The sequence below is a fragment of the Rattus norvegicus genome, chromosome 3, assembly GCF_021556685.1.
Source record: "Rattus norvegicus strain SHRSP/BbbUtx chromosome 3, alternate assembly SHRSP_T2T, whole genome shotgun sequence".
Taxonomy (NCBI): domain Eukaryota; kingdom Metazoa; phylum Chordata; class Mammalia; order Rodentia; family Muridae; genus Rattus; species Rattus norvegicus.
In genome coordinates this window covers 70,600,670-70,617,594 of record NC_141536.1, presented here as the reverse complement: position 1 = coordinate 70,617,594, position 16,925 = coordinate 70,600,670, and the positions used below count along the sequence as shown (strand labels likewise).

The 16,925-nt window shown below is 32.4% G+C and overlaps 1 protein-coding gene and 1 pseudogene across 1 annotated transcript; both read left to right on the top strand.

Moving 5' to 3' along the window:
* On the top strand, positions 5,036 to 5,682 carry Or8ag1-ps1 (olfactory receptor family 8 subfamily AG member 1, pseudogene 1; annotated as a pseudogene).
* On the top strand, positions 9,625 to 10,566 carry Or8k24 (olfactory receptor family 8 subfamily K member 24). The gene is given in 1 exon segment (NM_001000681.1): positions 9,625 to 10,566. A coding segment is annotated over 1 exon segment (942 nt).
* Positions 10,567 to 16,925: the final 6,359 nt, after the last annotated feature.

Below are 16,925 nucleotides of genomic sequence, written 5' to 3'. Positions count from 1 at the left end.
GCATAGATATTTAGAATTGAGAATGAATTTTTCCTTTGGTGAATATGAAGTGTTCTTCCTTATCTCTTTTTGATAACATTTGGTTGAACGTCAATTTTATCTGATATTATAATGGCTATTCCACCTTGTTTCTTTTTGCTTGCACAGGAGTTTTCCAGCTTTTTACTTTGAGGTAATATCTGTCTTTGCCTCTTAGGTGTTTCCTGTATGCAGCAAAATGCTGGGTCCTCTTTACATATCTACTCTGTTAGTGTATATCTTTTTATTGGGGAGTTGAGTCCTCTGATTTAAGAGATAATAAGGGATAGCGATTGCTGCTTCCTGTTATTTTTGTTGTTAGAGGTGGAATTATGTTTGTGTGTCACCCTTCTTTTTGTTTCATTGCAAGGAGATGTATTTCTTGCTTTTTATAGGGTATAGTTTCCCTCCAGGTGTTGTAATTTTCTATTATCATACAAATGATAATAGAAAGGGCTAGACTTATAGAAAGGTATTTTGTAAATTTGGTTTTGTCTCCATCTATGTTTATTGAGAATTTTGCTGGATATAGTAGTTTGGGCTGCCATTTGTGTTCTTTTCAGGTCTGTATGACATCTGCTCAGGATCTTTGGACTTTCATAGTGTCTGGTGAGAAGTCTGGTATAATTCTGATAGGTCTGCCTTTATATTTTTCTTGACCTTTTTCCTTTACTATTTTTCATATTCTTTCTTTGTTTTGTGCATTTGGTGTTTTGACTATTATGTGACAGGAGGAATTTCTCTTCTGGTGCAATCTATTTGGAGTTCTGTATGCTTCTTGTATTTTATGGGCATCTCTTTCTTTAGGTTAGGGAAGTTTTCTTCTATAAGTTTGTTGAAGATATATACTGTCCCGTTAAGTTGGGAGTCTTTTCTGTCACTTTCAGTTGGAAGTCTTCACTCTCTTCTATGCCTATAATTCTTAGGTTTGATCTTCTCATTGTGTCCTGGAGTTCCTGTATGTTTTGGGCTAGGAGCTTTTTGCATATTACATTATCTTTTGATGGTTGTGTCAATGTTTTCTATGGTATCTTCTGCCCCTGAGATTCTTTCTTCTATCTCTTGTATGCTGTAGGTGATGCTTGTATCTATGACTCCTAATCTCTTCCCTAGGTTTTCTATCTCCAGGGTTCTCTCCCTTTGTGCTTTCTTTATTGTTTCTATTTCCATTATTAAATCCTGTACAGTTTTGTTTAATTCCTTTACCTGTTTGGTTGTGTTTTCCTTTAATTCTTTAAGGGAATTTTGCGTTTCCTCTTTAACGGCTTCTACTTATTTACTTGTGTTGTTCTTTATTTCTTTAAGGGAGTTATTTATGTCCTTCTTAAAGTCCTCCACCTTAATTCTAAAATATGATTTTAAATCCAAATCCTGCTTTTCCAGTGTGTTTGGATATCCAGTATGCGCTTTGGTGGGAGAACTGGGCTCTGATGATTCTAAGTAATCTTGGTTTCTGTTGCTTAGGTTCCTGTGCTTGCCTCTTGCCATCAGGATGTCTCTGGTGTTAGCTTGTTTGCTGTCTTCGACAGTGGCTTGAACCTCCTATAGGCCTGTGTGTCAGTACTCCTGTAGACCTCTATTCTTTCAGCTGGGTCTGGGAACAGAGAGCTACTCTTGTGTTTGTGTGACCTCAAGCCTCCAGGCAGGTGGCTTGGTACAGAAGAGTTGGTCTTAACCTCTTAATTGTGCAGGCACTCCTGACAACGGACTTACACTTATTGGCACAGGCAGAAACATGAAGGGTCCTTCCCCTGACTGCTTTTAGGTCCATGTTCCTAGAGGGCACAGATGGTACTAGGCAATTTCCTCTTGGGTCTGAAATGTGGGCAGAAAATAATTGTCTCCTTTGAATTTTCAGAAGTTTTGGCACTTCTGAGGGTCCAGATCTCTCTCAATGGGATTTGGGTGCAGGGAGGTGTTGGACCATTTCAGTTCAGTTCCAATACAGTCAGATTACATCAGGTTCCTGATGCTGACTCTTCCTGTATTCCTCTATCCAGAGGCACTATGTAGTTTCCTCTTGGGCCAGGATTGTGAGCAGAAGTGGACAGAAGTGTTGATCTCCCCTGAGGTCTCAGGATTGTCCGCACTTCTGGGAGTTCAGCTCTCCCCTCCCCATGGGATTTAGGTGTAGGGAGCTGTGGGCCTCTAACGTGTGTTAAGTACTGCTCAAAATATTTTTCTTTCAAAGAATGGCAACAGAAAAGTGTTTATTCCTGAAGTACTGCACTTTTATTGTTTGATTTTTTTTGTTTATTTTGTCATTTTTGTTGTTTTGTTTTCTTAGATTTTACCATCAGTCATCACAGTTTGCTTTTGCTAATTTCAAACCCCAAGATAAATGTGGCATAATCCTTCTGGGACATGTTCTTGTTAAATGGATATAAACAAGGTGAATTAGGAGTATTAAATGTGCTCAAAGTTGCATGCTCTTTTCCTTGAGTTAAAGTGAACAGCAGAATATCTAAAGTATTTTGGGAGGCTGGAATCTAAGATTCGAAGTTTAGCTTCCAATTTATTATTTTATTTAATAAACATGGTGATTGTTTACTGTGCTGTCCAAATAATATGTATTTTTCAAATTCTGATTAACTCATAATAATGCCTTGGGATTAAAATCAAAGTTTCACTGTCAGAAACAAAAGACTAACCTTAGAACTCACAGTATTGAAGTAAAAAGGAGTTCTATTTAAAATTTTAAAAGTTTGTGAATTTTTTGAGTAATGAATATACTTCAAAATAAGGATATTCACGAATGCATAGAAAATTGAGAAATGCTTTTTATTTGAGGTTTTAAACAAGCTATATATTAAATTTTAATATAAAAAATACAGTTAAAAGGCCTTTAAAATTTAAAGTCAACAGGGCATGGGTAGTCTTCTACAAAAATGATTTGATGATTATGTCTAGGAATGACTAGTATTGAGTATTTTTGATTTTTTTTTATTTTCTACACGCTAGAGGTTGTGGGTCTCTGTAAATGACCAGTTATCATAAACCAAAAAAATCAATTTTTGGAGTTCCATTAAGACATGTCCCTTTAGCAGATGTGTCATTTTTGACTCTTCTGGAATGACTATAACCTAACTGTCCTCAGGTTCTTGGCTGCTTAAATGGTGCAAGATATGATATTTCTCTTGCAATAGATAGTTTTCTCCTTCTGCCATGTAAATAAAAAAAAATAGGTCTTCAGTATTGGCGACAGGAACCCTTATTAGATAAACCATCTCTGGAACATGTCCCTATAATTCATTAAGAGAAATGGAGTTTGCATCTCACACTAGTTTTGTTTTGTTTTGTTTTGTTTGTTTTTTCTCTCACTAGTTTTGAAAGAATTACTAGAGAATAAGAAGACATTTACTAAGTTTTGGGATAATGACTAAATTTAATTACTTTTTTGTATCTCACTAAATTATCAAAGACTATTTATTTATTTATTTTTATACTCCAGATTTTATTCCTCTCCCAGTCCACCACCCGAGGGTTCCATATTCCATAATTCTTCCTCCTCCCACTCCCCTCCCCATCTACACAAGGATGTTCAAGTCCTTTGTTTTCTTGCTGAAAAAAAATGACAGTCTGCATACCTTATGGTTTTGTTTTTTAACTTTTTATCATTTTAGAAAAATGGGAAAAATACAATAGACGAGACGAGAATAGATAACTTCTCTGCAATTTGTATAGAAATTGCATTAGTATGTGTGTGTGCATGTGTGTGTATGTATGTGTGTGTATGTATGTATTTTAATTATCTAATGTTTTCTCATGCTTACTGTAAGAACATTATATTTTTTGAGGGCCAAAAGATTAATAAAGAATATAGACAATATATTACAAACCATATTTTGTAAATTTTATTTTATGCCCACAAATGTACACATAAAAAAAATCATCTTTGGGGTTGGGGATTTAGCTCAGTGGTAGAGCGCTTGCCTAGGAAGCGCAAGGCCCTGGGTTCGGTCCCCAGCTCCGAAAAATAGAACCAAAAAAAAATCATCTTTAAACAAGATGTTAACAAGTAGATTTCATTGTTTTTTATTGAGACACTAATATGTTCATTTCTCTCAACTAATTTGTATTATTTATTTTTTTCTATTGAAACAACTTTTAAAGTATTTTTCTACATTTGATCTGTTGTTTTGTTAAAATTTTCATCATGATATTTAGTAGATTTTCCAAAAATTTATCTCTGTTTACAAGGTTTTTTGCACTGCATTCTGTATCATAATAGGGAGATTATCTGCTAGCAGAACAGAAGTATGTTATAAACCTTCTTATAACAATTTTTTTGTTGTTATGGTGTTTGTATATCACAAACAAAACACATAAAATGAAAGCTACTGAAACTGACAATAAGAACTTTGAAACATATCTTAACAGAGAAAGTTGACAGTTCAAAATGCAAGTCCAATTCAACACAGTGTTCATCCCTCAAATTTTAATATCCTCATATTTTTCTAGAAAAATATATTTCTAATTATTTGTATAAATATATTATCTAATAAAAATAATAATTCTATGTTCTTTAAAGATTAAATTTTGGGACAGAAACACATACCAAATTTTTATTATGTTAAGAAAGGCCGCAGAATATAATATAAACCTGAGCATTGTGAAATTTATCATTATGTTGTAAAGGAAATGAGTTATTCAATCTTGAAACTAAGTAAAACATCCACTAAGTAATTTTAAGGTCTGAATATTTGATAAAGTAAAATAATTTACAGTTCAACTATTTTTGTCACCTGATATGAGGGGTTTATACCTCCAAGACTGAAAAACCAAGTATCTGTAGACATTGAATAATATTATTTTGTAACACAAATCTAGTTTAGAGCCATTCTTATGTCTGTTTATTTTATTTTTAAGTCATATACAAGTGTGTTATATATGTGTATTCTAGATTAAATTTTACATATTGAAAAAATAAGAATTATTTTTCCTATAATAGATTGTAATAAATTCTCCAAGTAATAATTGGTTGATTATATATTGTTGCATCTAGAAAAATTGTCTGATGAGTCAAGATGAAGAACCAAAACTTGCAGTAGTGACTGAATTCATCCTGCTTGGCATCACAAATGAATCTAATCTATAGGCATTAATTTTTGCATTTTTCTTATCATCTATCTGATCTCCCTAATGAGCAGCTTAGCCATAATTCTAATTACTGTGATGGACTCCAAGCTGCAAACTCCCATGTATTTTCTAATAAGACATATAGCTACTAGAGTTCTTGTTTATTCAAGAACTATTGGAACCAAAATGTTAGAAATATTATAGATCAAAACCTAGTGTCTTTTAACTTTGTAACTTTGACTTAGTCTTCTAAATTTTCATTGCTTGTGAGATTTTTATTCCATTTTCAATGCTGTATGACCACTATGTGTCCACTGTAAGCCTTTATTTTTATGATCCTCATGTCAAGATTATGTTTATTACTGGTGGCAGTCCTTATCGCATTGCAAAATTGTAACTGTTCTATTCACAATTAAGATTTTCATTTTATCTTTGTGTGTATACAAGGGTGTCATTCCTTTCCACTGTAACAGTCTTAATTTGTTATCTTTGGTCTGTTCAAATATACACAAGATTGAAGTGATAATGTTCATCTCTCTAGATTATAATTTTATTCCATCTATTCTAGCTTCATGCACCTCATATAATAGGAAACTTACCATTTTTAGCCTCACATTATTGAGGATTATTTCACTCTGCTTGGTGTTCTCCATTTTCATCCCTGGTATCCTACCTTCCATTTTAATAATTACATAGTACTCTATCTTTGTAAAATTCATTCATTCATGATTAGATATTTTATTTCTTTTATATCCTGTCCACGTTATGGCACAAGAACCATGAGAGCACATATTCACCTTTGAGAACTTAGCTGTGCTACTTTTGATAAGTACCTGGAAGTGGGAATGTTGACCTATACAACAAGTAACTGAATTGCAGCTGAAAACAAATTGATCCTGAAAGTTTATAATGTTTAGGCATTATGTCATAAGTCCTTCAGAAGTTCACTGGTAATTAATAATTTCTTGATGTCTCCTCAGGGAGAGTCTCTATGGTTTAAAAATGTGCAAAATTAGATCTCAGAAACCTGAGCTAAGAGCCACAGTGGGAACGGAAGGCAGGAGTTACACACCAGGTAACAAAGTGTCCCACAGAGCCCTGTCCTTTAAGTCTAAGGAAATGTGGACATTCTTTACTAAAGGTTCACCATCTAGAGATGCTTATTTGTGTTTCACTGTCTAGTCTTTCTCATATTCCAAGATATCTGGGCAGCAATAATATCTGTTCATTTCCTTTTTCATGTTTGTTGTGGGACATTTTAACTGAGGTTGGGGGAAAATATTCTCTCTCTCTCTCTCTCTCTCTCTCTCTCACACACACACACACACACACACACACACACACACACACACACACATACATTCAATGTTATTGCCAATGGAGGGCCTAGATGAGAAGTCATATATAGTAAACAAAATGACTTGATGGACATTTAATGGAATTTGAGAGCAAAAGTATTAAGTCAATAGTATTTCTTACCAATACAAAATTACATTTGTTCCTAGAATTACTTAGAATCCCTTACAAAAAAATTGTCATAAACCCCTAGTGGTCAAACATCTGGCATAAAGAAAAGAATCCAAAGGATTCATACACACACACACACACACACACACACACACACACATATATATATATATATATATACATATATATATATACATATATATATATATATATAAATTTGTATATTATATATGGTGGTAGATTAGAACAATACATGACAAAACATATTCATGAAATTATCATAATGAAATCCATTATGTTAAAGTAACTTAAATAATTGAAATGTTAATAAGTGATTTTTGTAGAGGAAAAGTATAGATATGATTATATGGTTACTTTTTAATCTTTTAAATTTTTACAATATATTAATTGATTATGTGTAAGTGCACATGTGCAAGGATCAGAGGACAAGTTCACGAGTGAGTTCTCCCCTTCCATTCTGTATCGTCTTTCTCAAATACAAGTCCCTATACTCAGTAATTTTACCTGAGAAAAGATGTCTCTTCACATTGATCCTTTTGTAAGAGATTCCTTTGTTCCACTATAGGTGTGAAAACCACTACTTGAGCGTCAAGGGATACTCAAAATATCTTTATGACAGTGGAAAGCTTCTTCTTTTTGTACTAACTACAAATAATTTTCTGAGATTAGAGTTTTGAAAAATAGCATTAAAGTGTCAGTGAAGAAAATAATTTATACTAAGCAATGTTTTTCTTTTCTTTGAATTCCAAATCTCTTCAGATGAAAAATTCCTGTCTCTCCTCACGTATAAGAAAAATTGATATTAAGTGAACTTAAAATTTTACTTTTGTATCATTGCAAATCAAACCAATGCAAAAGGGACCAAGAGTAAGTGATTTTCAGTTATGTAATAATTGATAATTTTGCATGCTTAATAGATGAAGTGAATAAATAGAGAATGGAATACTATCAGATAACCACACTATAAAACAACCTGTCAAGTGAGTGAAGTGTCAATTAAATACAGTCAGCTGTACACAGCAAAGTGACTGCTGGGGGATTTTACTTTTATTTACTCAGAGGCTGCACTTTCTACCATGATTACAGTTGTAAATCGTTTTATTTCTTACTTTACTCAGAAAACATCAACATGTACGTCTTTTATCAAAAGTAAAAATTGTTCCCCTCCTGTGACTTTCTCTCTGGTACATTGGCATTATTCAGGCATGCCTTATTATATTGAGTTCTATGTTAAATTCAAGATGTTCCTGAGAACTAACCAAACAAATATTTTCTGCCCCTTGTTTTTATCCATGAAAATGCCAATTTATTGCACATTTTTTGGTGTGTTCTCTACTGTAAAGATTTATCCAGTATAAAGCATTAAATATGGGCAGCCATGATTAGAATTGCTATTACTAAACAGTTACCATTATAATATACTGCCTCTTAATCAATGTGGTATCCTGAGAATTCATTCATAAGCCAATTTTAATGAATTTTTAAATTTTCAGCATCACTCATATTTTTCTAGGTTTTTAATGGTTTGTGTCTGATTCACTATATCAAAGTAAGTTATACTATAATTAAAGTGTTCTTTCAAAAATACTAATTTATACGAAGGTGATACAATTTTTGAGGTTTTTATACTATTTGTCATAGATTTCCTATGTTTTGTTTTTCCCTTTTATTAAAAATAACTCTTTTCTCATCAAATATATATCCTTATTAAGTTTATTAGTAATAAATACAGTGTTAATTAAAAAATGAAAGGAAACTATGAAAATTACCTCTGTGCAAAGATACAGACCATGGAAGTTTGGAGATACCCTGTTTCCCTGACCTTCGCTCATCTTTTCAGATTTACAAAAGAAAATAAGACTCTATTGTACATGATTTACACACACATTTATAAGGAAAATTCATTCAGGTAGGATAGAATATTCAGTGACTGTTTTAAATTCATATGTTCATGGTCTTAATGACTATAGGCAGGAAGAACAAACTTGTTGGATCATTTACCTTTACTTCAGGTTTTGAAAAGTCGATATAGGGACCTCTTAATTTTATATAGGCTAAAAATGTATTTTACACATCTCACTTGATTTCCCCAAAAGAATATTTGTACATGCTAGGTATTGTGTAAGCAGATTGCACATGTACCCTTATTTACATGCTATTTAGTTTCTTTAAATCAAGAGAATTCTCTGTAATGTGCAATACAAAACTTATGCATAGATCTGACCAAAATGGATTGTGGTAACATCTCTAAATATTCCATTTTTTTGTTAAGATTTGGTACATCTATACATAAAACCTGAGGAAGTTCATTTGTAAAAAAAATTATTAGGTATATGTATATGTATTACAATTTGTATATGTTTATGTATTATGACTAAGTATACGTATATGTACTATTATTTACATACATCATATATCTAATCACAAATATAAAATTATTAAAATCCAAAATGTGATAGTAATCATATCAGCAACAAAAACATAAGAAAAATAAATTTCAACAATGTTTGTGCAAATAAATCCAACTATTAGCAATTTAAAGAATTTATCTTATATTCTCTCTATATTATATACATACATACAATTTCATATGCATTAATTTAGAGATGTACATCTGTTTGTACAGCAAAATTCTCACATTCTGAGAGTATAATAGACAATGAGGCTGAATGATTCTTTGGCTAGATATTACGTGTAGGAAGATGTTCTCTAGATGAAAATGCTTAATATTAAATTAAATTTACTCTTCTCATAATAGTTAGAAAAAGCAAATATTATTTTAAAGAGTTAAATTATTATCTACTTAAAACTTTAATTGAGGACAAAGGATTCATATCTGTGTCTTTCCAGCCACTTGTCTGCATCTCTGTGTGTATTTATATGCATAGGAGTATGTATGTCTTTGATAAAGAGTACTTTTTAAAAATAAATTAAAATATTTGGAGATATTTTATTGAAACTACTTTGAATAATATAATATTTGAAATCTATTCACAGTACAAATGTCTCTATTCAAGACAGGACTTCCTGTAAACCTGAATGGAGAACCATACCTTCGAAATGGTGACTGAATTCATCCTGCTGGGCATCACTGACCGTTCTGAGTTGCAAGCCCCATTATTTGGACTATTCCTCAGCATTTATCTGACCTCCCTGATTGGCAACTTGGGCATGATCATCCTGACCATAGTTGACTCCAGGCTGCATACACCCATGTACTTTTTTGTCAGACACCTTGCTACTACAGACCTTGGTTATACAACAGCTGTGGGACCAAAAATGTTACAAAATTTTCTTGTAGATCAAAACACAATATCATTTTATCTTTGTGCTATCCAGTTGACTTTCTTTAGTATGTTCATTGCTTGTGAAATTTATATTTTGTCTGCAATGTCCTATGATAGATATGTGGCCATCTGTAAGCCTCTGTTGTATATGGTTATCATGTCAAAAAGACTATGCTGGGTACTCATAATCATCCCTTATCTTTACTGTTCAATTGTGGCTCTTCTAATCACAATTAAGATTTTCACTTTGTCTTTCTGTGGCTCCAATGTTATTAGTCATTTCTACTGTGACAGTCTTCCTTTGTTATCTTTAGTCTGCTCAAATACACAAGAAATAGAAGTGATGTTGTTGTGTTTTTCTGCTTTTCATTTGATTGTCTCTCTTCTACTTGTTCTTGTGTCCTACCTGCTAATATTTATAGCCATCCTCAGGATGAACTCTGCTGAGGGCAGGCGCAAGGCTTTCTCTACCTGTGGGTCCCACCTGATAGTGGTGACTGTCTTCTATGGGACTTTAATATTTATGTATATGCAGCCCAAATCCAGTCATTCCTTTGACACTGATAAAGTGGCTTCAATATTTTACACCATGGTCATCCCCATGTTGAATCCTTTGATCTACAGCTTTAGAAATAAAGATGTAAAAGATGCTTTCCATAGGACACGGAAAACAATACACCGTGTTTTCTTTTGAAAGCAATATAGGCGTTGAGTCCCTCACTCTTTGTTTTCCATAAAGATGTTTAAAAATTACAAAGGATGACGGCTGGATTGCATTTCTAATAATAGAAGATATAGGATCACAGAAAATATACTTAGGAGAGCATAAAGATCACAAGATTCAGTAGTATAGCTTTGTTCTTTAAAAAAAAAAAACCAAAGCAAAACAAACAAACAAAACAGATACTGTAGACAAGGACTTAAATGGTAATTGTGTACTTGATTACATTTTCTTAATGAACGAATGTGTTACATTTTTATGTAAACATCTTCATTAGCTTTTCACATTCATTCATTTCTATGCATTGTGGGAAAATGTAAATTCATCAAAGTGAGGGAAAACTAAGTTCTGTGCTTTGCTTGTAACTCACCATAGACCTTGCTTAATTAAATGTCTCATCCTAGAAGGCACACTAGGATTCTTCCCTTTTTCTTGTCATCATACTTACTTTCATTGCCTCTGGTACTTGTTAATTTGACATATATTGTCACTCAAACAACTTATAGCTTCTTTGTATTGTCTATTTTTTTTCTTTTTCAGTGTATATATGCTTGTCAATGTATTCAACGATTCAGATAAAAGCTTAAAATCTGCTATAAAAACTTGTGCAAATGTTTTTGTATTTACATTTATTAGCTTGATATTTACTTTTGTTGTCTGATCTTGTACATTAAAAAATTCTCTAAATTAAAATGACAAAAATTGTTTAAATGCTGTATCGTCTTTATTCTTGTACATAGAGTCTGAATCTATTAAGTAGCTATCTTGTCGTTCTGTGGTGAAGTGATATCCTTTACTTAGTCCCATGCAACTGTGAGTGCAATATTGGTTTCAGTACAGACTTTTATTGTAGTAAATTGAAAACACACATAATGTCACAACTAAAAATGTGCTGTATGTCTAACCCACGTCCAAAAATATATGCAGAGAAATATATCCTCTCGTATTGTAATAGTAGATTTCTAATCCCCCAAAGTTTACAAAAGTACTTCCTATTCAAGTTTTATAACATGCTTTGCCTATTGTACCATATATGTCTGTGCCTCCTATTCACTGATAAATTTTTGTGGAATAATAAAAAGTATATGATTAAAAGGGAATTAAAAGAATTGATGACTAAATAATTGAATTTGTTAGAATAAAATTATAATTAAATAATAAATTAGGCATAGTTTATATTTTGAAAATATGAATACATATTTGAAAAAATAAACAAACTCAAAGAAAAATTTGCATGATCATCTCATTGGGTGCTGAAAAGCCTTTGACAAAATATAACACTCCTTCATGTTAAAAGTGTTGGAGAGATCTTGAACTCAAGGCCTATATATAAACATGATAAAATCAATATATAGCAAACCAACAGCCAATATCAAATTAAATGGTGAAATTCATGAAGCAATCCCATTAAAATCAGGGACAACACAAGACTGCCAACTCTCCCTGTATCTATTCAATATAGTACACACACACACACAAATTTATAAAGTTCATATATATATATAATTTTTATATATTCATATATATAATTTTTATATATTCATATATACATTTATTAACTTGAATATTTCATATATACATTTCGAGTGTTATTCCCTTTCCCGGTTTCCGGGCAAACATCCCCCTTCTCCCTCCCCTTCCTTATGGGTGTTCCCCTCCCCATCCTCACCCCATTGCCGCCCTCCCCCCAACAATCTAGTTCACTAGGGGTTCAGTCTTAGCAGGACCCAGGGCTTCCCCTTTCACTGGTGCTCTTACTAGGATATTCATTGCTACCTATGAGGTCAGAGTCCAGGGTCAGTCCACGTATAGTCTTTAGGTAGTGGCTTAGTCCCTGGAAGCTCTGGTTGCTTGGCATTGTTGTACATATGGGGTCTTGAGCCCCTTCAAGCTCTTCCAGTTCTTTCTCTGATTCCTTCAATGGGGGTCCTATTTTCAGTTCAGTGGTTTGCTGCTGGCATTCGCCTCTGTGTTTGCTGTATTCTGGCTGTGTCTCTCAGGAGCGATCTACATCTGGCTCCTGTCAGCCTGCACTTCTTTGCTTCATCCATCTTGTCTAATTGGATGGCTGTATATGTATGGGCCACATGTGGGGCAGGCTCTGAATGGGTGTTCCTTCTGTGTCTGTTTTAATCTTTGCCTCTCTCTTCCCTGCCAAGGGTATTCTTGTTCCCCTTTTAAAGAAGGAGTGAAGCATTCACATTTTGATCATCCCTCTTGAGTTTCATTTGTTCTAGGCATCTAGGGTAAATCAAGCATTTGGGCTAATAGCCACTTATCAATGAGTGCATACCATATGTGTTTTTCTGTGATTGGGTTACCTCACTCAGGATGATATTTTCCAGTTCCAACCATTTGCCTACGAATTTCATAAAGTCATTGTTTTTGATAGCTGAGTAATATTCCATTGTGTAGATGTACCACATTTCTGTATCCATTCCTCTGTTGAAGGGCATCTGGGTTATATATATAATGAAAAGTAAAGATTATAATTTTGGTTGTATGAGTAGTTCACCAACATATAATGCTCTCCACAGTTTTGTTGTGTGCTTTGATTTCATAACACTTTGGTAGATTTTGTTGTTGCTGTTTCATTCAAGATTTGGTTTTATTTTTTTCTTGGTTTTCTTCTTATATATTTTGGGGTTTTTGTTTGTTTTTGAGAAAGAGATTAACGTTTCGTGATTAGAGAGGGGAAAGAAATTGGAAGGATTGGGAGAGAAGAAGAAGATATTTAAATTCAAAATTGTTTTCAATAAAAGTATAATATAATAAAGAGAAAAAAAACAAAAACAAAATCTTAAAAACTCTCCTGAGAGACACAGCCAGAACATGTCAAATACAGAGGCAAATGCTAGCAGCAAAACACTGAACTGAGAACAGGACTGCAGTTGGAGGAATTAGAGACAGGATTGAAAGAGCTGAAGGGACTTGCAACCCCATAAGAACAACAATGCCAACCAACCAGAGTATCCAGGGCTCCAATTGCATAGGTAGCAGAGATGGTCTTGCTGGGCACCACTGGAAGGAGAAGCCCTTGGTACTGCAAAGGTTGCCCCAAGAGTAGGGGAGTATCAGGAGAGGGGGAGATTAGAAGGGGTGGATGGGAAGGGGAACACCCTTATAAAAGAAGGGGGAGGGAATGGGGTGCTTATGGACAGGAAACTAGGAAAAGGAATAACATTTGAAAAGTAAATAATGAAATATCCAGTAAAAAAGACATTCAAAAGATAAAAATTAAAATATTATAATTGGAAAATAAGAAATGAATAGTTACTCAATAAAAAGAACTCTATCCCTACCGAAATTAAGTGTAGATGACTTGATTGGAGGGATTTATTAAATGGTATTTAAGAAAATAATTTAGTATTAAAAGTTTTGCCAAACTAAAAATTGTTTATTTCCCAAATTTTAGAAGAATTAAGCAAATTTGTAATGCATGACACAACTATACATACTATAGAGCAAATAGTTTTTATGTCTCTTATACATTTGTTTGCTCTTTGAGCAGAATAATAGATTTATAGTTATTCTATCCCTAAAATTTAAAATTAATTGAAATTAAATATCTAGGCTATATACTGTGGTTTTAACAATTGGATCTTCTTCCTATTGCAGTCTCAATACTTCCACCTTATTCAAATTAGAATGTTGTACAGAGATACACCACAAAAAAATAAAGAATAAATTGATGTAATCATTACATCTACCTGCTAACATAAACATCCAGGGGAAGCCATAAACAGCATTCATATTTCACCTTTGTGAAGAGATGCATGGGGACTTGCTAATGAGCTTGTCATTTGTCTTCCTTTCCCTCTGGAATCAAGCATTTACTTAGAGAAGTAATTTGTTATGTTTAGGGACTTCAGAAAACATGTAAATATATTTCATTGAGCTAATCTTTAAGGACAGACATGTGTAAACCTGTTCATTTATCTTCATAGGGCCATCATATTGGTTGTAGGTCCTAATAGATTGTTCTTATTGGTAGGTTGTATGAAGTATTTCATTTATTTCATGGTCTAAATCCAGAGTCCAGGTATCTGACAAACCATTTAACCTTTTGATCAACAATGAAATTTCTTTTCCTAGGAATTCATGCTTCTGATCTAAGTGTGCTGGATCTAAGATAGCGATATTAATTACTTATATCCAGTGTCTCTACTGAAAAATTGGCATGGGCTGCTAGTTCAGAGAGATTGTGAGTAAAGTGGTATTTTTCCATAGAGAATAGAGAGGTTTATAAACTGTCATAGAAATGGCACAACAGAAGATAAATCTGATGAGTCTCTCACATACATAATTCTTTGTTTCCAAAAATTGCTTACAAGGTTACTAACAGTAAAAGGTGAGTTCTCTGCCTTCCTTCCTTCCTTCCTTCCTTCCTTCCTTCCTTCCTTCCTTCCTTTCTTTTTTTCTTTCTTCCTTTCTTTCTTTTCTTTTGGTCTTTATTTTTTGCATTGTTGTCTACTCAATAGTAGAACGATTTCCTGTTACTTAAGAGTTGATGGTTTTGATCACAATTCAGAATCAAGAAAACTACAGAAAAATTCATGAAGTTAGATCTCTATAGCTTAGGTATAAGTTCTTTGATAAATATATTATCTAAAGTGCCCTGAGTTGGACTCCCAGGACACTTACATTAAAAATGATTTCTTACGTGTTGAGAATTGGTAGAATAACCTATTGAAATCTCAGAAGATAATTAAGAAATATTTTATAATGTCATTTCTAAATCAAATTCTGAAGATTAAAAAATTTCAGTCGTTGATAGCTTCTTATGGTTCACCAATTACATATTTCTACTTGAAAACTAATTTGTAAAAATTTGCACAGTTCAAACACCTCATCCAGTGATAGTTCAATCAAGATTCTGATGAGAACATTTAGAATTCTTAGTAGTTCTACACGTGGCTATTTCAGTGATATTTGCTTACCAAAATCATAATGCCATTGGCCCTGTTGTTAATTATGTTTTAGTATACCATTGATTTAATAGTTAAATATATTGAATATATAAAAAATAATAATTGCATTCAAAAATAATTGCACATATTTTAGCCAAAACAATAACTGTTGATGACACCATTGATTCTTGTTAACGTGAGATTACATTGGTAAAAAGCACTGGAGTTCCAATGAAATGACATTTGATATTTTATATTTAACAACTTGAGAGGAAATAGTAGCATTAAAATAAATTACATCATGTAAGCACCTGAAGCTTGCTTTCCAATGAAACAATCACATCTATGGAGGAAGAGTGCTGTGACACAAAATATGATGAGAGTTGACATAACCCATGTATACGAATTCTAAAAATTCAAATCATCTCTTTTCAAGCAGTCACAGTAGGTTTATATCTATTTTTGTTGCTACAATATTAATTGATACCACATGCCCTAATTTTTAAGATATTTAATCTTACTGAAATGTAAGCTTTACACATAATTATAGGGTACAGTGTGAAATTCAGTCTGTATATAAGGATTTGTACTAAATTGATGAGATTTCCATAATGTACAAATTTATTACTCTTATGTATTATACATTATTTTTTACTATTTTTTAGTTATTTACCAATGTACTCTTTTTTTCTAATTTTTCAATTTACAAATATACTTGATATAGATATTTAAAGCTTGAAAATCATTAATAAGCTAGGATTTATCAAGAAAAATTCACCAAACTATTAGAAGCAGAAAAGCAGCAATGTAACTGAGATTATATATACATATACATATATATATATGTATAACTGTTGTATTTGTTTTGTAACATTTAATTTAGAAAATATAAAAACTAAATTAGTTATTTTTAAAATCACCAAAAAATGATTAAACAACTAATCAAACTTGTCTTAGTAAAGAAAATCACATAGTAGAGATGTTTTAAAAGAACATTACTGCTTTACATAGATTTTACAAAATTTATTTTATTGAAAATTATATAAAAATACTAATAAACATATTCCCAAGTTAGCCTATAGAACAGTGTGGAACTTATATCAAAATACATATATAACTATATTATAAATGCATTATAAATAACTACATATAATTAACCTATAATTGCATAGAGATTTAGTGTTATATAAAAATAAAAATAATTTAGAATTAGTGTTCTAACATTCAAATTCGAGCAATTAAAATTTAGCAGAAACTGTCCAACTGACAAAGCACCCAGAAGTTAGTTGGAGCGATGGTTGCAGGTTATCATACAAAATGGGACATAAAATGAGTGTCAGTCTTGAAAATACTGTTAGTGCTAAATTGAAATTCTTAAAAACAATTTAGGTTATTAAACTCTAATGGAAAGGCCAGAAAAAT